Source organism: Lepidochelys kempii, chromosome 7 (assembly GCF_965140285.1).
Source record: "Lepidochelys kempii isolate rLepKem1 chromosome 7, rLepKem1.hap1, whole genome shotgun sequence".
NCBI classification, from domain to species: domain Eukaryota; kingdom Metazoa; phylum Chordata; order Testudines; family Cheloniidae; genus Lepidochelys; species Lepidochelys kempii.
Window position 1 is genome coordinate 34,451,798 of NC_136386.1, and position 22,578 is coordinate 34,474,375.

The window sequence follows — 22,578 nt, forward strand, 5'->3', positions numbered from 1 at the left end:
AAAGCCTCCCAGAAAACTCCCCAAATGATTACTAGTTCTTATCTGCATATCTGTGGCTGATGCTCATCTGTGGGGACTGAACCTGGCTCTAAAAGCATGAGACTCTCCTGCTTGAGCTAACAGTCTAGGTGTAGGATTTTCAGAAGTGCCCAAATAGCAGTGTGATTTATGCTCCTAGATCACTTTGGCATATTTGAAAACTGCATCCGTGTCCATGAGCTCAAAGACAGAAGCGGACTTGAAGACCTTAACACATGGTGTAGGTAGTAGTGTGGGACAAAGAGCCACACTGTTAGCTTGGGTTACTATTATCCACCCACAGAGACTCAAATCACCCTGAAGATGCTACTTGAATATAGGTTCTGATTTTTTTTCTGCTAAGTTTTCAATACTTACCCTTTGCTCCAGAAGAAACAGGAAGAAGCTGAACTCAGTGCTCCAATCTGCATCATACCACTTAGGACATCACAACTGAACCCTGCCACTCCTTCCCCATTAATGAGAGCAGTCTTTTGCTGTGTCTGGTAGGTCTAAATGCCAATGAGAGCGTTAGAACAACTAGATGACCTGGCAAACTGTAGGATATTGGGTACACGTGGCTAAGGGTGGCTCAGATTCCTAGCAAAGAGCTCTAACTTATCTTCGTTGTTGCTGCCAGAGTCCCCTCAATATTAAAAGGGCCTAGCTCCCCAGTGTCAGACAGTGCTTTGGAAATAGGGCTGCTTACCTGGAGCTGCTGGTGGAAATGAAAGAAAGGATGATAGTAGGGATGCAAGGATACAGATTTTCCCAAATCATGTGGGGGTGTCTCAAGCAGTCCCTGAAGCAGTTGGGAGCTGGTGCAAAGCACAGAATGTAATGTGATGAGCTCCTATGGTTGCGAGTGCAACCACACAACCTGGGAAATGTTTGTTTTTTTTAAAATTAAAATACTGATTTTACAAATGCAGAAATGAACTCCATAATGCACATGTATCAGTCAATATACACATGCTTTCCGTGTGCAGATTCAAAGCCCATTTCTTCAGTCCTTTCTCATACCAAACTGCAGTAGAGTCGGTGAATGTTTTGCCTGAATATGTCCATACAGGATGTAGGCCTGGTCATGAGTGGTTGCTTTTAAGGCCCATCCCCTACAATTTTACAGTGTAACTGCAGTCCAGTGTATACGTTTACAAAACCCCTCTCTTCATTTCATCCAACCTGGAGGGTGCATCATCCATGTCTTGGTTTATGGTGGGAGCTTTAAGGTGTGGCTGAGACTGCTTTGGATGTGACCCCATCTAGAGAAAACTGGTAGACTGAAGAAGCATCTGGGGAATCTGGAAACGATTATATCTGCCCCTCTGACTGAGGGTGTATTTTCTGCTCAGTGTCAGTTTGTGGCTTGTAGATGTTGTTAGACTCCCAGCTGCTGTTAGATAATCATAGCAGCAGAGACTAGGATGGTTTTATTCAATCTGCAATGGGTCACAATTTTGTGATCCTTCATCTTGGTTGCAGACCACACTCCCATCATCCAGGCCTTTGTTGCTTCAAGACTGGACTTATCTTTGGTTATAACTTATCAATTATCTTTGGTTGTGTCTATGCTTTAAATCAGTTTGGAAACTGAAGGTAGTGCAGAATATGGTGGTTTGCTCCTTAAACAAGAACCTGTTACCATGAGCATGTGGTTCCAGTGCTCTGTGGTCTACACAGGCTGCTTATTGATATTGGGGAGACTTTAAGGATTTATTTTTTTCCTATAAAACTCTAAATAGCCTGGTATCACCTTCCTGAGACCTCTTCTTTCTCTTTCTCCTACTGCTATAGCTGAGATCAGTGGAGGTGTTTGAGCTGGTGCTCCTTTGGTGTAAACAAGAGGGAGCCATGTGGAGTGGCCTCTTTTAGTGCAGTGGAAGGCAGTTGGTTTGTTACGACTGTTTGTGTCTTTGTTGGACTGTGTGTAATTAGTTGTCAAGAGGGTCCAGAGCCTGCATAGGAATTGTTTTGTATGCAGAAATCAAACCTAAGGAACAGAATAAAGAAATGTATGAACTGTGAATTTCATCCACCAATGTGATATATGCCATCATGTGCCAGCAATGCCCCTCTGCCATGTACATTGGTCAAACTGGACAGTCTCTACGTAAAAGAATAAATGGACACAAATCAGATGTCAAGAATTATAACATTCATGAACCAGTCGGAGAACACTTCAATCTCTCTGGTCACGCAATCACAGACATGAAGGTCGCTATCTTAAAACAAAAAAACTTCAAATCCAGACTCCAGCGAGAAACTGCTGAATTGGAATTCATTTGCAAATTGGATACTATTAATTTAGGCTTAAATAGAGACTTGGAGTGGCTAAGTCATTATGCAAGGTAGCCTGTTTCCTCTTGTTTTTTCCTACCCCCCCCCCCAGATGTTCTGGTTTAACTTGGATTTAAACTTGAAGAGTGGTCAGTTTGGATGAGCTATTACCAGCAGGAGAGTGAGTTTGTGTGTGTATGGGGGTGGGGGGGATGTGAGAGAACCTGGATTTGTGCAGGAAATAGCCCAACTTGATTGTCATGCACATTGTGTAAAGAGTTGTCACTTTGGATGGGCTATCACCAGCAGGAGAGTGAATTTGTGGGGGGCGGTGGAGGGTGAGAAAACCTGGATTTGTGCTGGAAATGGCCCACCTGATGATCACTTTAGATAAGCTATTACCAGCAGGACAGTGGGGTGGGAGGAGGTATTGGTTCATATTCTCTGTGTATATATAAAGTCTGCTGCAGTTTCCACGATATGCATCTGATGAAGTGAGCTGTAGCTCACGAAAGCTTATGCTCTAATAAATTGGTTAGTCTCTAAGGTGCCACAAGTACTCCTTTTCTTTTTGTGAATTTAGGGTACATCTTGTGTTATACATCATCTTTTGTGACCCAGGAGCAAATTATAAATGTCTCTGTATGACAGGATGTATACAGTGGGATATATTGTAATACCTAGCTCTTATGTAGCACTTGTCATCAGTAGGTCTCAAAGTGCTTTACAGAGGAGGGCAGAATCTTTATCACCATTTTATAGACAGGGAAACTGAGGCACGGGACACAACCTGCCCAAGGTCACCCTGCAGCTCAAGGCCTGAGCTGGGAATAGTACCCCGCTCTCCTGAGTTCCAGTCCAGTGCTCTACCCACTGGGCACCACTACCTCCTTACTATTTTTTTCCACTTAAAAAAAACTTTACTACGTCTTTCCTCAGACCCACATTGCTAAAATCTACAGCCCAGCCATTGAGCACGAGTGAAATAATGAATTGAAGTAATCCCCATGGTTACATCAAACAGCTGAGCTTTCCTTTTTATCTTTGTTCTGAAATGAGTACACAGAGAGAGTAATAGACTCCACATTCCTGGAGCAAATTCAAATGCAACAATACACATGGTGACATTATTCATTGGGTCCTTTGTGATGATATTAAACTGGAACAGAGTTGTCTTTTAATCAGATACTGGTTAAACACATGATATATACCAGATTAGATGAGGGCTAAATATGATCTCATTTAAAAAGGAAATATATTGTTTTATTTTAAAAGCAATTAACTTTCTTGCCCTAGATTGTCCAGGTAAATGTCTGAAAGTGACTGATGTAGTGTTGTCGTCTTGACTCAGCAAGCAGACTGAAGTGATAGTTCTGACAGATGTGAACTGCTCCATTCATTTCAAACTCTAAAGCCTACTGACTCCAGTGTAAATGTTGACTTCGTTAACATGAAATCCTGTTTAATGGAAACATCCAGTTTCTCTGGGATTGTGGGAGTACTGCTTCATTTCATCCCTACAGGGCTCCTAGCTAAAGTGCTAGAGCTACCCACTTGACTCCCAGGAGGGGTGGACTCTTCGGCCTCCTTAAACTTTTTGGGCTCAGTCCTACTCCCATGAAAATCAATAGGAAATTGCCTTCAATGGCAGCAGGCTCCATAGAATAAGAGGACTATTGCTTGGCATGTGATCAGATACCTGCATTTCACACTATACCTATCCTGTAATGATCACAGTCAGATTTTATTACTCTGCTTTTCAGCAAATTGAAAACTTTGTTTTGGAAGGGCACTAAAAATTAGGTTTCCATGTTCAAAGGAAAACAAAATGGCACCTGCAGAGCGGTTCCTTCATATACATTTCATCTTGAGACCAAAGCCAGGTAAGATCACTTGCTTCTATTTTTTCCCCCCTTCCCTTACTAAGATTCACAGTAGCCTTGTGGTGGAGGGAATTCCCTTGTATTACATTTTGGCAAGAGTGCTGAATGCTTTACTAGACCTTTCCCCTGCTGCTTTACTCCCCTAGACCCGGTCTCCTGTTTTTCTGGCTGGAGCACTATAGGTTTTGTCTCCTTTTAATTTTCAAAAGTGACGAATGATTTTGGGTGTCCATCTTGAGACATCCGAAAAGGGACCTGTGTCTTAGCAGGTACTCAGCACTGTCTTCAAGGTGACTCAACTTGGCACTCAAAAAATTGGAGGGTCCCAAAGACTTTATCCACTTTTGAAAATGCAGGCTTATATTAGTAACCCTGGTAGACTGCATCGTTAGTAATCTGAGTTTGTGGTGTGCATACAATACTGTGCAATACTTTGACCTCAGCCTTATGGGGAAAATTTGAAACCCTACACTGTTTACAAAGGAAAGCCATCATAAAATATTTAACAATCATTTCAAGGTCATCTACTACCAAACAATCCCAGGGGAAGTGGATGGCTCAGTATATTGATTATGGGATAGAGACTTTCACTTCTAACACTGCAGCCAGCATGGGAGGGACTAAAAGTCACTGCTGTCTCAGTCAGTGGCCTACATAAAATGACTAGTCAGTCTCACTCCAGTCTTGGTGGGCAGGTCCCACTGATACAAATGTTAACCTTGTTGGTAATCCCAGCAGAGAGGCCTAGAACTAACCTTATGTGGAAATGATAATCTCTTCTCTTCTCCATTACACAAGCTACCATGATCCTTGCCTCTTTACCAGCTTGGCAGACTCCTGCTGCTGGAAGAGAGGTTTTCACTTTTCAGAGAGAAGCATCAGTTCAAGCTTTGGTTCTTACACTGCTGCTGTTGCTCACTCTTCTCTTTGTGGATGATGATTGCTGTTTTGGGCTGTATAGTATTTTACTCATGAGCTGCCTTTAGCAACATGTCCCCAATACCCTACGGCATTGATTTGGCACTTCATAGGGCCAGTACATTTACTTTCATCTTTTAAGGGTTACAGGCCTAGTCACTCCATTTCTAATTTAAGGGTGGATGGGCTGCCTTAGGTAGGCTTATGTGGCTTTTAAGGAAATTAAATATTGCAAAATACCTCCATCAAATACAAGTTTTCCCTTCAAAATACGTACATCTTTCATGTATCCCTCCCCTACCTTGCTTAGACCCCTGCTAATAATTCTCTAAAGCTTTTGTTTCTTTAGGCATCACGGTGCAATTATTGAGTTAAAATCATGTTATTTCAAAGTTTAACCATCTCTGTTTTGGATATAGAGTTGGTTGTCATCAAAATAAAGTTTTTGGGTTTAGAGCTACATGCTGTACTTATGTTTATGGGTGTATGCATATACACCTAAATTATCCATGTTAAACTTCAAATGATGTGGATATGTGGGTGTGTGCACACACATCATGTATAGTAAGTTTGGCAACAGCTGTAAGTGTACTTTACAAACTGCTGCTTTTGAGGGTGCTGGAGAATATGTTAATAGCTCTGGGGGAAGGTTTATGACCATTTGAATCAATCAAATGACTAAAGTTAGGAATCACCAAGAGAAAAAGGGACAAGTGACGTTTTACAAAAGTTTGAACCGGCGGCTGGAATTCAATGGACAAGGCATATTGGAAACAACGCTGTGCAAGTGTCACATCCGGTGCAAACAGAAACTGATCATAAAGGACATGTTTTATGCTTCTCGTTTGCAAACAGGATCGCAGAAAGGAAGCGCCACAGAACGCAAGGGACCAGCTGGTCCGTGCGGAAAGCTTTATTATTTTCCTTCAACGCGCTGTCGGCGATGGGCACCGCAAACAAAACAAGCCTGTTCCAAAAAGTGTTGCCTGGAAGCTGTGTGTCTTCAGAAGCGTTTTCCTGCAGCCCCCCCTTCTCAGCGTTGGGAAGGCTGCTCTCTCGGACGCCTCCCTGGTGCAGAATCCTTTCCCAAGGGAATATAGATCTGGCGGTGTGGGTTCCTTGTTTGAATTCACTCCCGATTCCCGTCTCTGCAGGGAGCACAGCTCCTTGGCCGCCCTGCGCTGTGTGCAGCATGGAACGAAATAACTTTTTAAAGCCCTTACTTATGTCTCTTTAAAAGCGGAGTCGCTGCCCCGCTTTTAGGACCCTTTTTGGACATTCCCGCGCTCAGACCTGTTATAACAGCTAAATTCATTTAATCCCCCCATCTCCTTTATTCGGCCCTGCTGGCAGGTGTCACTCGTTTTTGCAGGTGTGTAGTCTGGCGGGGGGCACACACACACACTGTCCCTCTCGAATCTGGAGACCGATTTTTGTTTTTAAGGCCAGTTTTTTTAAAGTCTCTCCTTGCAGTGCGGAACGATTGCGAGATCTTGGCATTCCGAGCAGCCCATCTCCACTCGTCGTTTATTTCTTTTAAATCTCCCTCCTTTTACTCGTCCCCGTTTTTACACCCAGCCCTGTTTGTTTTTCTCAGCAAGGTGGGTTACCTCCCCTCCCAGCCCCGTCCCCCCCTCGCTAGTATTTTGCCCGGTGCCAAGCTCTGAGTTTTCAGATTCGCCTCCCCTTCTGCAGCCTCCCTCCCCAGCCCCATCGGAGGAAATATTACAATGTTGCAAGCTGACGTAAGGACATTACAAGGAAAGGGCTACATTTCGGAGTGTTTATGAAAAGCCGCGGTACTGTACTGTCACCAGGGGGCACGCAATATAATGCATTTCGCCAAACATTTTGGATAATAATCATTTACCAACAACAACACACAAAAAAGCCCCAGCTTGCCTGGAGCTCGCAGAGCCAGAGAGGAGCCATGCAGCCAAAGTTTGGGAAGCCCTTTATTATTTTTCTGACATTGCGAGCTCGCCCTTGAGGAGCTGTAATTGCATTATCTGATTTTTTTTCCCACCCTTCTTCTCTCCCCCCCCTTCCCCTCCCCGCTCCGTCTCTCGACATTGCAATTTTTTTGCTTGCGTTTTGGAAGGAGAAACCGCCAGCTACCGAGCGGCAGGAGCCGCCGCCAGCCCTGCTCGCTTGCCTGGGAGTCCAGTGTTGTTTTGAAGGGAGCTCAGCTAACATGGCGACGGTGCCCGTCTATTGCATCTGCAGGCTGCCCTACGACGTAACCCGCTTCATGATCGAGTGCGATGCCTGCAAGGACTGGTTCCACGGCAGGTAACACAAAGGGCTCGGGCCTGCTGTCCCCCCCCCTTCCTCCCCCGCACCCCGCTCGGGCTGCGATCGCCCCTTCTCGCCCTTCGCCGCCTTGTCTCTCCGGGGCAGAGGGAGGCAGGCGGCGGAGCTGCCGCCGCTGCTGTTGCTGTGTGCAGTTTTCCAACAGGCCTTTTTGGAGAGGAGGAGGAGGAGCCTCGCTGCCCCCGGCCCTCGCTGCTGGGGCTTTTTTTTTTGGAGGGGGGGGGTTGTTTTGTAAATGTTCGGTTCTCAGCACAGTGCCTAACCCCCCCGCCCCGGTCATGGGGGGCTATTGTCCGGGCGGGGGCGGGGGCGGCTCTGGCTCACGCCTGCTTTCCGGACCATTGCACCGCTGCCTGGTGGGCTCGTTGTGCGGGGCCCGGGGAAGCGGCTGCACGGCGGGGCTGGCTGGCTGCCGGCCGGGGGCTTGCAGCAGCGGACGCAGAGCTTGCGGTGGCCGGGCTCGCGGGAGCTTGTCCCGGGGAGGCGGCGGCCGCTGGGCCGGGCTCCGCTGTGGCGCGCGGGCGGCTCGGCTCGGCTCGGCTCCCGTGTGACAGGGGCACAATGGCCGGAGCAGCCTGAGCCGAGCGCCGGGCAGGGCCCGCCCGGCCCGCGGCACATGGGCGGGGGAAGGGGGCTCGGAGACAGGCGAGCGCGGGCCCCGCAGCGGCAAGGCGGGCTGCGAGCAAGACCCCGAGAGGCGGGTAGGGGCCGGGCTGGGAGCCCCCGGCCGCTGCGGTGGGAGCCGGCTTGCCCCGGGAGCAGGGGCGCCGCTGGGCGCGCTTCGCGCCCGGCGGGGTGGGGGGGAAGACCCCGCTAGCTCACAGCCCGCCCCTGCCACGGCAGGGCCTCTCGGGGGCTGCACCGAGCCACGCCAGTGTGCCCAGGGACGTGGGGGGCGAGACCCCCGAGCAGCCCCCAGACCTCCCACCGCCTAACAGCCCCCCATGACTGACCCCCCCACCTCCTAGCTACCCTTTGACCTCCCACCACATAGCAGCCCCCTGTGACTGAGCCCCCCACGCCCCAGAGCAGCCCCCTGTGACTGTCACCCCACGGTTTTCAAGCGGTGCCTAGAGCAAAGGGAGGGGACTTCGGAGCCCATTGACAACTAGCCGCGTGTTAACAATTTAACAGCAAAACTAACCTATTGCAGTCGTTTAACCCTGAGGTCAGTGACACTCAGCAGAATGGGTGCCGCCGCCCCTGCCCTCTCTCATTGTATCGCTACTGGGGGAGCGTGGGTTGGGAATACGTTGCTTTGCCCCTTTGTCATGTAACCACTACATTGCATTATCGCTGAGTCAACAGCATTGCTATGATCTTGGTGTCACAACAGTAAGTTTCTGGGATCACAGGGATTGCCCGAACAAAACAGAGCCCCCAGGTGACTTACAGCTAGTCAGCTATGAAGGGACTGAACTTTATATCTCCACAACTTTCGTGAGGAGGGGGGAAATGATGTTTGGGAGAGTTAGTTCAGGAGCAGACAAAGGGAGAGGCTTCTCTTTTTATTTATTTCATATTAAACCATGGTATAGAATGTATGGTTGAGGTTTTATGTAAGTGACAATATTGGACCAATTTCTGTTGTTGAGAGAGACAAGCTTTGGAGCTTAAACAGAGCTCTTCTGGGGTGGGGGTGTTATTTAGAGGAACAAATACTGTGAAACTGAACTTCAAGAACCTTTCTTTTTCTTTTAGGAATGGGGAAGTTAGTTAAAAATAATGTAAAGAAAGTTAAGGGGATTAAAACTCAGAGAATCACCTTGAGGATTGTTTAAAAATAAACTTATTAGACTCATACAAGACTTGGGTACTCCAGATCAACAAAAATTAAAATCAAGGGAAACATAGAGGGGGGTTGAACAGCAAGGTACCAGAGGTTTAGAATTAAAATGGTGTCCTTTTAAAAATTGACTCAAATTATACTAATAGAATGGAAAACATCTCCAGTAGTTATTTGAAAAACCAAGAGGAAACTTGAGGAGTGAGTAGGCAGAAGTATACAAAATAATAAGATATTCTTCTAAGTTTATTTAGAGTACTGTTGGAAGCCATCAGGAGGGTCAGTGTGACTGCGAGTCCCTTAGGATGGAAAGGTGGACATAAAAAGCAATTCTTTATAAGTAGTAAAGGTCAGATACTGTGAGAGATCGAAGTATCAAAAAAGAAGTGAAATTAAAATAGAGTCAATCACCAGGGCCAAAGATGTAACTTATCTCTTAGTTCTAAAAGAATTCAAGAACGAAGTAGCTTAGTTAAAAACTATTGGAAAAATAATAGGGAAATCATTTAAAGAGTGTGTTAAGCTCCTAAACTCAGTGCACATCGTGTGATAGGTATTCTGTAAGGGTAAATTGTGACTCTCTCCTGTTAACTCTTTTGAAGAGTTCTCACAGAATACCAGATAAAGGAGATAGGTTGGAGCAGGCTAAGGGCTTGTTTTCACTGTCACTGATGTCAGTGGGTACTGGAGCAGGCCCGAAACCAACTAATGGAGACTGAGCTGGAGATAGTTAAAAGAGGTATTTCAAAAGGAATTTGATAAACTTCCTTCCAAGAGGCTATTATAGAAACTTGTTAACTGTGGGGGGAGAGGTAAAGTCTCATCATGGATTTAAAAAGTGGTTCAGAAATGTGAAGCAAAGTGTGTGAATTAATGGCCAGTTCTTGTAGGTGAAAATGTTAGTAGTGGGGTGCTCTAGGGTTATGAACTAGACAAATTTCCAAAGTGGTGTGCAGTATCTCATGTTTGTTAAGGATTTGAGAGGGGTGACAGGTGGTAAAAATTAAATAGCCAAGACTAAAGAGGATCGTGAGAACTCAAGTAGGACCTAAAATCTCAGGGTTTTAAGACCGAATGGTGGCACAGTAAAGTCAACATAGACAAGTAAGTAAGAAGGGACTAGTAAGATACTTGTATACGCTGATGGGTTTTGAAGGGAAATGCTCAGGAAAATGATCTGTGCATGTCTGTGGACAGCTCAATGAAGACAAAGCTCAGTGATAGTGAGATAGGATGTTCTACGTGGTATTAGAAGGGAAAGAACGTAATAGCAAACGGTTGGTGTATCTTCACCTTGCGAACTGTGTTCAGTTTTAATGATCTTAAATAGAAATAGCAGCAAACATAAAGGTTCAGAGGTGGACTCTAAAAATAACTAGGGACTTTGAGAAAGATGGGGCTTCCACACAAGGAGAGATTAAAAAGACTTGGTATTTACTTTGAAGAAGAGACACAGAAGAAGTGGTATGATAGAAGAGAGAGGCCATTTGGATGCCCCTATTTGCCTTTTTTCATAATATAAGCACAAAGAGGTAATCAATAGAAAAAACATACCTGGTGGGGGTTTAGTTTTTTTTAAAAATCATGGGTGTCTTTTAGAGACCTCAATCTTGCAAGTTTGTATGTGTGTGTATATTTTACACTACCACCAAAAACTATTATTTTTAAAATAATGTAATTTGTTTCAATAAAATATATATAACAATCTTAAACTCATGTCACACATTCTGTGCACTTATGATAGTCACAAAAAAGTTCATTTTATTTCTGAATTATTTGCAAGCTTAATACATTGTCTTAATATTCAAACTAATCAATGTACAAAGAAGCTCATCAAAATTAGTAATTTTTGAAGGGGGAGAACTTTATTGATTTCTTCAAGTACCGTGGTAGGCTGTGGGATTTCTTAAAAATTCCATAATCCCTATTTTGTTTTTGTGGAAATGGCTCAGGTGTTTTCCTGATTCCTCTGTGATGGGGCTTTCCAAACGTTTTCGTAGAGTGCACCGCATCTTAATAGAGATATTTCATGGGCTACTTCACATCACATTCCTAATGTCTCCTCTCATTTGACATTGAATAACATCCCCGTGGCAACTGCAACAATTGCTTATATAGGAAATTAATATTAGAAAAGTATTAAATTTATTTTAGGCTTTCATTTAATGTACTTTAGCATCTGGAAATAAGAATGAGGAGCAAGTGCTAACTGACTAGCCAGCTCTCTGCAGACCACCAGGAAGTGCTCTGCAGATCTCTAGTGGTCCATGGACACCAGTTTGGACATCATTACTCCATGATATTATCTGACAAAATTACCTGAGAGAGATCCAGGTTTCTCATGCCTGGTGAAAGCCAGTCAGAAGCTTTTTGGGTTTGTTACCTTCTCTTGGGAGGACAAGATACCAAACATCCTTAAAGAAACAATGGTTAGACCCTTCTCAAGAAGCCATCTCTTAATGTTAATTATCTCTCCAGTTGCCAGTTATTACCATGTTTCAAACTTTTCATTTTTGGGGAAGATTACACTTCAGTAGGCATCTTTTTATTTTCTGGATTCCTATCATTTTGGTTTCAGGATTGGGTATGTTATAGTGATTACATTCATATCGTTGGTTGATGAACTCCTGGCCCTAGACAAAAGTCAAGAGTCTGATGATTTTGTAAGAACTAGAGCTTTTCATAGTGTTGCCCAGGTGGTGGTCCTGATATGTTGGCAGGGTGTAAAAGGGGTGAGTGGAACTGTTCTTCACTGGTTCTGCTCTTTCCTTTTGGAATAGTTTCAGAGGGTCTGTGAAGCTCTTCTCATCTGTGGTTCCATACTGCTGTCCCTTCTGTGCAACATGCACAAGGCCCTTTGAGAGTGTTTGTGTTAATGTTTGGGGCTACAGTGTCACCAATATGAAGATGACCTCCTTGTTTGTGCTTCTCATTAGATTGAGACTGAATAATTTCCTTGTTCTGTCCAGGCCCTGCGAAAACAAGTTGGCTGAAGCTCAACCCACAAATGATGGAGGTGATGCATGTTGGCTAGGGAAAACAACCTGAGGAGTTGCCAATAGGAGTTTAGCTGCTCTGTTTGTTAATGGAGAATGTCCGTGCTTTCCCAAAGAGATTCACTCTCTTTGGATACTTTTAGATTCCCAGCTGCTCTTGGCTTCCCAGGTAGCAGTGGTAGCTCATGGTGCTGTCTTTCATCTGTGGTGATTTACGAGGTTACCGCCTTTCTTTAAAGTGACACTGTCACCTCCAGGTTTGACTACTGCAGTGTGCTCTACCTTGGCTACCTTTAGCAACCACTTGGAATGTTTAGCTAATGTAGAATGCAGTGGACCTCCAACTTGGTGGAGTGGTTTGGTGGCTCTGTGAACTGCACAGGCTTCTCATCGGCTTCCAGGAGCAATGGAGGGTGTGAGTTCTAATATATAAAACCATGTATGGTATGGTACCTGCCTGCCTTAGGGAGAGCCTCCCTTCTTTTGAACCCATGCTGGAGCTGAAATCAGCTAAGGTGCTTTGACTCTTCTTAGCTTATGCGCATCTGTGCCTCAGATAGCGCATGACCAGGATTCATCACCAAATTTGGATTTCTGGTTAGATCATTAGCTGGCCCAGGCCGGGTACTGACAGGGAGTGTGACGTGAATGCTGATCCGTGCCTCCCAGGGTTCTTTGACTGACAGCCTATGAATGCAAACCCCTTGAAGGCTGGAGGGAGACCTGTTCAGTGGCAAGACCCAGCTATCATACTTGCTCATTCTGGAAGTGTGCCAGAATCTAAAGTTTTCTGAACTTTAGAGCAGAGCAAGGCAAGGCTTTTTGTTCAAGTATTTCCTTAACTATGGAACAATATTGGCTTATTTATTAAGGTTGATAGGTACAGGAAGGTGAGTTGTTTATCCTCTTAGCTGTGGGAGTTTAACATGGTGTTTCATTAATTTATATCAGGCACCCAGATGCCATAGGAGGGGTACATACAGTCATTCACTAAATAGAAAGAGGAAAGGGAAATACCTTTTTTTTGCACCACATATATTTAAGCCATGGAACCCTCTGCCACAAGAAATCATCATGGTAAATAACTTAGTAAGATTAAAAAATGATTAGCTATTTAGAATGACAAGGGTAACACCCACAGTTCCCACAGGTAGAATAAAACTGAGTGTGCTAAACCTGATGCATTGATACTTAAGATGAATACCAGCTGGAGTATTGACCATTATTGGGAAATAGCTCTCTTTTGGTATGGAAATTCTATCTAGTCTAGTATCTTATGTCTGACAGCGGCCAATTCTGGATGCTTGGATTAAGGTATAAACTCCTCATAATGCACTTTGGTTTGCAATACCATACAATGGAAGATTGTAACTATAGATTCAACTCCTGTTTGTATAAATATAAATCCTGTTTTGAATCTTACTGACTAGTTTCCCTCAATATTATCAAGTGTCAATGTGTTTTGCAGATTTACACTGTACAAACAGTGTTTCATTTAGTACAGGGAATTAAAAATATGAAAAAAAGTTGCATATGTTTAGTTGTTTAATTTTATATCTTAAAGATTGTAGGTGTTTCAGAGTACCCTAAAGGAATAATCCGCATTAAGGGCTGGTCTATACAGGGAAACTTACTTGAATAGCTGTTGTGGAATAAATTGTTCCACAAAGCACACTAATTATTTTGGAACAGAGTATTCACACGCAGAGCTATTCTGGAGTAGTTATTCCAGTCATTTTCCCCATGTAGACAGGCCCTTAGTGGGAATTGTCTGCTTTTTAAAAAAACTAACTTGTTTGTTTGAAACCTGGTGCAACAGTGTTTGAAACTAATATAAAAATACATTTTAAGCCTGCTTCCATTGAAGCCAATGTTTGTTTTATCATTTATTTCAATGGGAGTAGGATCAGGAACAACATAAGAACATCATAAAGGTCATACTGGGTCAGATCAAAGGTCCATCTAGCCCAGTGTCCTGTCTTCTGACAGTGCCTAATACCGGGTGCCCCAGAGGGAAGGAACAGAACAGGTAATCATCAAGTGATCCATCCCCTGTCGCCCATTCCCAGCTTCTGGCAAACAGAGGCTAGGGATGCTATCCCTGCCCATCCTGGCTAATAGCCATTGATGGACCTATCCTCTATGAATTTATCTAGTTCTTTTTTGAACCCTGTTATAGTCTTGGCCTTCACAACATCCTTTGGCAAAAAGAATTCCACAGGTTACCTGTGTGCTGTGTGAAGAAATACTTCCTTTTGTTTGTTTTACACCTGCTGCCTATTAATTTCATTTAGTGACCCCTAGTTCTGATGTGATGAGGAGTAAATAACACTCTCCACATCAGTCATGATTTTAGAGGCCTCAATCATGTCCCCCTTTAGTCGTCTCTTTTCCAAGCTGAAAAGTCCCAGTCTTATTAATCTCTCCTCATGCGGAAGCCGTTCCATACCCCTAGTAATTTTTGTTGGCCTTTTCTGAACCTTTTCCAATTCCAATATATCTTTTTTGAGATGGGGAGACCACATCTGCATGCAGTATTCAAGGTGTGGGCATACCATGGATTTATATAGACTCGGGCAACATGCTATTCTCTGTCTTATTATCTGTTCGCTTTTTTTCACTGCCGCTGCACATTGAGTGGATGTTTTCAGAGAACTAGCCACACTGACTCCAAGATCTCTTTCTTGAATGGTAACAGCTAAATTAGACCCCATCATTTTATATGTATAGTTGGGATTATGTTTTCCAGTGTGCATCACTTTGCATTTATCAACATTGAATTTCATCTGCCGTTTTGTTGCCCAGTCACACAGTTTTGAGAGATCTTTTTGTAGCTCTTTGAGTCTGCCTGGGACTTAACTATCTTGAGTAGTTTTGTGACATCTGCAAATTTTGCCACCTCACTGTTTACCCCTTTTTCCAGATCATTTATGAATATGTTGAATAGGCTGTATCCCAGTACATACCCCAGGGGGACACCACTATTTACCTCTCTCCATTCTGAAAACTGACCATTTATTCCTATCCTTTGTTTCCTATCTTTTAACCAGTTGCCAATCCATGTGAGGACCTTCTCTCTTATCCCATGACAGCTTACTTTGCTTAAGAGGGACCTTGTCAAAGGCTTTCTGAAAATCTAAGTACAGTAACTCCTCACTTAAAGTCCTCTCGGTTAATGTTGTTTCATTGCTGATCAATTAGGGAACATGCTCCTTTACAGTTGCGCAATGCTCCATTATAACATTGTTTGGCAGCTACCTGCTTTGTCCACTACCTGCAGGAAGAGCAGCCCATTGGAGCTAGCTGGTGGGGGTTTGGAACCAGGGTGGGCCGGCAGACCCCCATCAGCTCCCCGCTCCCCTAAGTTCCCTGTGTGGCAGCCACCCAGCAGGCTATCAATTGCCGGGCAGTTCAGCTGTCCCTCCCCCCACTGCCATGTGCTGCTCCTGCCCTCCCGGGAGCCTCTTGCTTGCTGTGCAGGGGTGGGGGACAGGGGTGCTAATGTCAGGGTGTCCCCCTCCCCCTTCTCCTGCCCTCCACTCCTTTACCCCATCTCCACCGGGGCGGGGGGGGGGGGTGGGACGGACACAACACGGCTCAGGACGGAGGGAGCTTGCTGGCAGCAGCTGCTGTCTCAACTTGCTGATCTACTTAAAAAGGCAGTGTACTTAGAGTGGGGTCAGCGTACTTAAAGGGGCAATGCATGTCTCTCTCTAACATGGTGTCTCCCCTCCCTCTGTTTGTGCTGTCTTGTAGAGTGTGAGGCTACATTAACAACAATGTATTAACCCTTGAGGGCTCAGCCAAATGCTAGTTCATCATTTAGCAGTAAGGCATTCCCTGGGAAATATCCCACCGTCTTCCACCCTCTGACTTCACCACCTCAATCAGACTTCACAATCATCATTGCTCTGTACAGTATTAAATTGTTTGTTTAAAACTTATGCTGTGTATATATGTGTGTGTGTATAATAGTCTTTTGTCTGGTGAAAAAAATTTCCCTGGAACCTAATCCCCCCTATTTACATTAATTCTTATGGGGAAATTGGATTCACTTAACATCGTTTCGCTTAAAGTAGCATTTTTCAGGAACCTAACTACAACGTTAAGCGAGGTGTTGCTGTACACTATATCCACTGGATCCCCCTAGTCCACATGCCTGTTGACCCCCTCAAAGAATTCTAGTAGATTGGTGAGGTCTGATTTTCCCTTTACAAAAACCGTGTTGACTCTTCCCCAACAAATTATGTTCATCTCTATGTTTATGTCTATAGTTTCAACCAGTTTGCCTGGTACTGAAGTCAGGCTTACCGGCCTGTAATTGCCGGGATTGCCTCTGGAGCCCTTTTTAAAAATTGGTGTCACTTTAGCTATCCGAGGCCTTTACATTATTCTGGAAGTTTAAAAAGAGTTTAAAGAATTTAAAGGACCACTTAACATTCAAATCCATGTGGAGTCTCTGTACTTCCTTTTGTTGCAGTCTTTTAAGGGGAGATCAAATTTTCATTGGCTTTCTAATCAGATCAGGAACTCCACACTTAGCCTTCCTTCATAAATATGGGATTCAGAATTAAGTTCCCATGCTAATTATCAAAACATAGTTTTCAGCTGCAAATGAACTCTGACCAGAAGGTAAAGCAAAACAATATTGTGAAGCCCGTCAGTGTTGAGTTCTTGATCCCATAGAATGACCCAGAGGTAATTGTTTCACCACTTTTCTTGTTTTGAGATACGTAACTATGGAAAGAGATTTACAGTGGAAACTATAACAATCTTAACATGCCGTAGGATACTTCTGATTGATACTCCAGTATCTCCAGAGACCTTGTGATGTCAGTCATAATATCAAGACTGCTTTGCATGCATTTATTAATAAAAACAGAGAATATTCTCCATATACACTGTGGATTGTCAAATTATTAATAATGCATCCTGTTTTATTTTCTGGAAGAAAACTGCCAAAGGGCCAAAACTTGGTGTGAATGGAAAAAGGTTGAATTACACAGCCCTAAAAATAAAAAGTTTACAATGGAAACTGCAAGTTGACCTTAACTCTGAGGTGCCAGAATTCTAATACTGACAACCCCAGGCAAAGCACTTCAGTAGTTACACAGCACTTTATTTCTAAAGTACTGGCTCCTTGTTCAGATATGCATGCAAGGAGAAAGTGGATTAGCTTCCTCAGAATAGTCAGTTCTTTTATCTTTGGGTTTTCTGTTCCCTTTTGGAACACTGCCCAGGTATCAAACTAGTATTCCGTAGCTGTTAGCATGATATCTAGCGCTGTAATGCTGACTTTCGAGCTGAGTGGGCTTTTCACTCCTGAACAGTGCTTTGTTTTAGGACTCAGTTTGACTATTGATTAGAAAGCTCACAGGTTTTCAGTGCCTGGGTGCTTGAGGCTCAAGCACTATAGCATGATGAAAAAGAGTGGTCCTTATTGATAGGTGTGGGGCTGGAAATATGAAGTCTTGTATTTAAACCTGTTTGTTAGAATATATAATGGCCCAAATTTGCAAAAGGGTCCAACATGAGACAGTTTGAGCCTCATTTTCAGAATGCTGAGTACCCAATTTTTATTCATAGCAAATAGGATAATGAACGCTTAGCAGTTCTCTCAAAGGCAGCCTGTAGTCTCTCAGTTTAGGAGCTCAAAAGTCAAGGAACCCCAAATTAGTGGATATTTTAGAAAATATGGATCTAAATGATAGTAACTGTAGACACTTCTATGATAGGAACAGGCCTGCAAGTGTGTTACTGAGATACTAGCATCTGACAGCAAGTAATAGACTTGTCCAGTTGCACTTCTAGTATGTGTGAAAGTCCTTTAAAGATAAAAGGATTTTACAACAGAAAGTATAATAATGTTATGAATATTAGACACAATTCAGGTTTAATTAAAAAAAATCTAGCAGAAGGCTCCAGTGCCCACCATGAACCAAAAACCTGTTGCTGAACCACATTTGGGGCCCAATTCAAGGACAAAATGTCTGTTAACTTCAATGAGTGCAAGATTGGACCCTTAAGCAGCTAGCAGTTTTTAGCCAGAAAGGTTCAAACAGCATCATTTTCCAGGTATAGTTAGTAAAGGGAAATAAATTCTGCCAGTGAGCAAGGAGGAGGTAGATTAGCAGACCCACTGTTTGTAACCTGAATATGTCTGTGGTGGGGGAGAGTAGAGATTTTGTTTAATATTTCTGCAGAACCAGTTAAAACAATTTAACCATATATGAGGAAAAAATTGTTGCTGGACAGAGAAACTTTGTCACGATTATTGTAACTCTTTAAAAATGATTTCCCTTTATTTTTGACAGCTATCTCAACCCGTTCCTTCTCTCCCTAATAGGCAGACTCTTCCATTAACATTGTCACCATTTGTTGATCTGTTTGAACCTGTGTAATGTGAATGGAACTATTATGGTTCTTCCATGGTTCTCATGATTATTCCAGTTTTTACATAGGGGGCTAGATGGCTTGGGAGATTGGCAATGACTGTGTAGTGCCTTTTACCACCAGGTTATTTTTTTGGTTCTGGTTAAAGTTGGCAGAGAGCCGATGTTATTACCACCTCATGGCTGTTCAGTGACCTTTGTGAAATGAGTTGGTGGGCTCCATTTTTTACCTAGGTGATAGATAGATAGGAAACACATGACAAAACCCACCCTGGGCAAAATTCTGAAGTCAATGAGTGTTTTGCTATTTAGGTCAGTAGAGTCAGGATTTCACCCTGTATCTGTTGGCAACATTTTGAAAGCCCCAGTGGAGAGGCCAAGATTTGGATGAGCAATGGCACCCCTAATGGCACTCCCCCTATCAGGATACCAGATGTAGAGGGGGGTCAGTGGGGAAACTGGAAAAGGTTCACTCTCAGTCTTTGCTGCCTGCCAGTGTTCTGAGCATGGACAACTTCATTCTCCAGTGCTGTTAATCTTTGTGCCTTGCATGAGCACTGCATGCGTGTCAGTTTTAAAAGTGAATGATCTTTTTGCTGGAACTTTTATGAGCAAAATTATATTACACTTTAATTATATTACACATTCAAATTCTGCATGAAATCTCAGCAAATATAAACTTGTACTAGTCGTGTAATACTCTGATAATCCCAATTAATACAACTACCAGTCAGCCAAAGGGCAATAATTTTCCCTGATGTAATAACTTCCTTTCCTGTTAATCAGAAACTGAGTTTATTCAAAATGTTTTGCATCTACTCTCTACATTTAGATAAACATGGTTGAATGGTATTAAAAAATCTGGTATAATCATGCATTGTAATGACTCCAGAGACTTCGCTGCAATGTAAGCATCCTAAGTTTTGTTTAAATTGACCAGATTTTTCACAGTAGCCATTTTATGCATCTAATCTGTGGCATGGAACACAATATGCATGTATTAAAAATTCTTAGACCTCACTATTTTACATATAAAGTATCTCCTCTCTCAACTTAAACAACCCTCAGTTATTTCTAAATTAGTATTTGAAAACAGTAGAAGTGTATCATCTGTTTCAGGTATGTTATTTTCATATTGCTGTTCATCTCCATAGTGTCTGAGTACCTTCCACACAGGGTATGTCTACAGTTGGAGCTAGAGGTGTGATTCCCATCTCGAATCATACTTGGGCTAGCTCCCATCGAGCTAGCATCCTAAAAATAGAATGTGGCCATTGCAGTGTTATCTGAGACCTTCAGCATGTAATCGGGGTGCTACCTGTCCCACTGCTGCAGCTGCATTCTGTTTTTAGTGCACTAGCTCAGTGAGAGCTACCATGAGTATGTCCCTTCGAACTGGGAATCACACCCCTAGCTCAAAGTGTAGGCACACCCTTAGAACAGATTGGCAGTAGCTAGCTCCCTAGTAGACTTCATGCAATCTCTGACTCTTCTCCCTTTTCAGGCCACAAAAAAGAGATTTATTAGTTTATTTAAATGACTTCAAAATTTTATTTGTAAAGGTGTAATTGTTAAATGTGCAGACAGTGTGGTAGATATTTTACAATCTAATCCATTACAGATCAATCATGTTAACACTTTTAAAACAATGCATTCCTAGGCTGAGAATATATGCATTAAGTGTCAGTGCAGTATGATTTGGAAAGGCCAAGTAATAAGCCCCTGCGCACACAGAGCTAAATTCATCCTAGAAAACGGTGACATTATCCCAGCAAAGTGTTTAACCTGTGGGGTTTATAACACAATTGCTGCTATATCTGTATCTATGATGATACTGTTAAAATAGCAGGCTATGTAAAAAGTTTACCTGGCTACTGTAACTGAAATCATCATTATCTCTTTTGAAGAAGGCAATTTACCTACCACTATAAAGAATGAAGTAGTCCAGCCACTTCTGAAATAACCCACACTGGACACCATCATCACCTTGTCTCCTCGCTCCCTTAACTAGACAAACTCATTAAGAAAGTGGTGATGACCAAACTCCAGTGGTTTCTCACCTTTGCTGATATCCTCTACTCTTTGGAGTCAGGCTTCGGGGAGGGATATGGCACAGTTTGCTGATGGATGATTTTCTCTTGGCCTTGGATATCAAACCAGTCTTCATGATTACACTGTTTGGTCTCTCAGCAGTCTTCAGTACTATTGACTGTGCAGGACTGGATTTAGGGGTGGGCGACCCATGCAACCGCATGGAGTGCCAGGCTTGGGGGGTGCTGGGCTTGGGGTGCTGGGCTGGGGTGCTGTAAGGTATTCAAAAGTTTAACAAATGGGGGAGAGGCGCTGAAGGCACTCTTCAGCTGGAGTGCCATTTGATCTAGGGCCGGCCCTGACTGTAAGGGGCTGAAGAAATGCCTAAGAGACCTAGGAGAAGTAAATGTGGTAGCTCTTCACTGTCTCAGACAGGCTCCCCAAAACCTAGCTAGAGTGACCAGATGTCCTGATTTTACAGGGACGGTCCTGATTTTTGGGGCTTTTTCTTATATAGGCACCTATTATACCCCACCCCATCCCGATTTTTCAAACTTGCTATCTGGTCACTCTACTAGACATGCTGTGTACGTGGTCCCAGTCCAGCAGAGCACCTCTTTCACTTTAAGCGTGTGAGTAGCCTATTGAAATTAATAGGCTATTCACATAATGGAAGCTAGGCACATGTTTAAGTGCATTACTGGATCCCGTCTAAGGCCTGTCGCATGGAATCCAGCAGGATTCTGTGCTTTTGTCCATCATTTTCAATATCAGTGGCTAGGGCTGGGCAAAAACTAACAGGAAATATGCTCCAGTGAAAAGCAGATCTTTTTTTCAATGAAAACATTTGTAGAAGATTTCTCCCCCCCTCCCCCATTTTTCAACCTGTTTTCATATGTATTAAAGCTAGCACATGTAGCAACACTTATAGTTAAGGTTACCTAAATGTTTCCATTATAAAATATCATTTGTAGTTGCTTATAACTTTCTGAACATTTTAGCATTTCAGCAAAAATAGGTATTCTTGCTCCCAGATAAGGAGCACATTTTTCCCCCTAAAATTTTCATCAAACATATTTCAAAGATATAAGGATTGAAAAAAATTCAGATTTTCTGCTAAGAAACAATTGTTGTGACTTTTTTTAGCACCTCAATGGAAGGTGTTGGAAACTTGAAATTTGATAGAGGTAGTCCATATGTCATACCAGCCTTACATTGGTCTGGAAAAGAAGCCCATATTTAATGCATGTTCACTGTTAAAACATTTAATACTAATAATCTCCCAGTGTTCCACTGGCACAGTAGATATGTGTTATGTGTATACAGAATGAGAATTTCCATGAATAGATATCATCTCTGGATTTCATTGGATTTGCACGTGTGTCTGTCAAAGTGTGCAAAAACCGAATGAGCACTTTACTTTGCACCATATATGTTCTTTGCCTGGAGCTTTTTGTATGAAATATTTATATATACATATAAGATTATTGGGAGACCATGCATACCATGGACATGCACTAATACTTCTCAAATGATGCAGCTTCCTTCATTTCAGTGCTGGAAAGAAATAAACGGATGGAAATTATTTGGTTCAATCATAATTTAGAGAATGCAGAAGTGATAAAGGTAGGAAGTAGCACTGTCAAATGATTAAAAAAATCACAATTGTGAGATTTTAAAAAGTCATGATTAATTGCAGTTTTAATCAGACTGTTAAATTTAAATTGGTAATATTATTATTATAAATATTTTGGACTTTTTTCTACATTTTCAAATATATTGATTTCAGTTATAACACAGAATACAAATATTTGTACAGGGCTCAGTTTGTATTTGATTACAAATATGTGCATTGTAAAAAGATAAACAAAAGCAATAGTATTTTTCAATTCACCTTGTACAAGTACTGTAGTGCAATCTCTTTATTGTGAAAGTGCAACTTACAAATGTAGATTTTTAAA

The 22,578-nt window shown here is 42.9% G+C and overlaps 1 protein-coding gene across 5 annotated transcripts in view; it reads left to right on the forward strand.

The window, feature by feature from the left end:
* Positions 1-4,092: 4,092 nt before the first annotated feature.
* The window catches only part of PHF2 (PHD finger protein 2), a 145,207-nt gene continuing 126,721 nt past the window's right edge, over positions 4,093-22,578 (forward strand). For 2 of the 5 annotated variants that reach the window (XM_073352165.2, XM_073352166.2), the window contains exons 1-2: positions 6,735-6,844; positions 7,201-7,391. In XM_073352165.2, the coding sequence (XP_073208266.1) occupies positions 6,830-6,844; positions 7,201-7,391 (206 nt within the window). In that variant the 5' untranslated portion in view covers positions 6,735-6,829. Of the gene's footprint in view, positions 4,182-6,733; positions 6,845-7,200; positions 7,392-22,578 lie in introns of those variants that run through there. The other 3 variants (XM_073352167.2, XM_073352168.2, XM_073352171.2) reach the window with 3 other exon arrangements.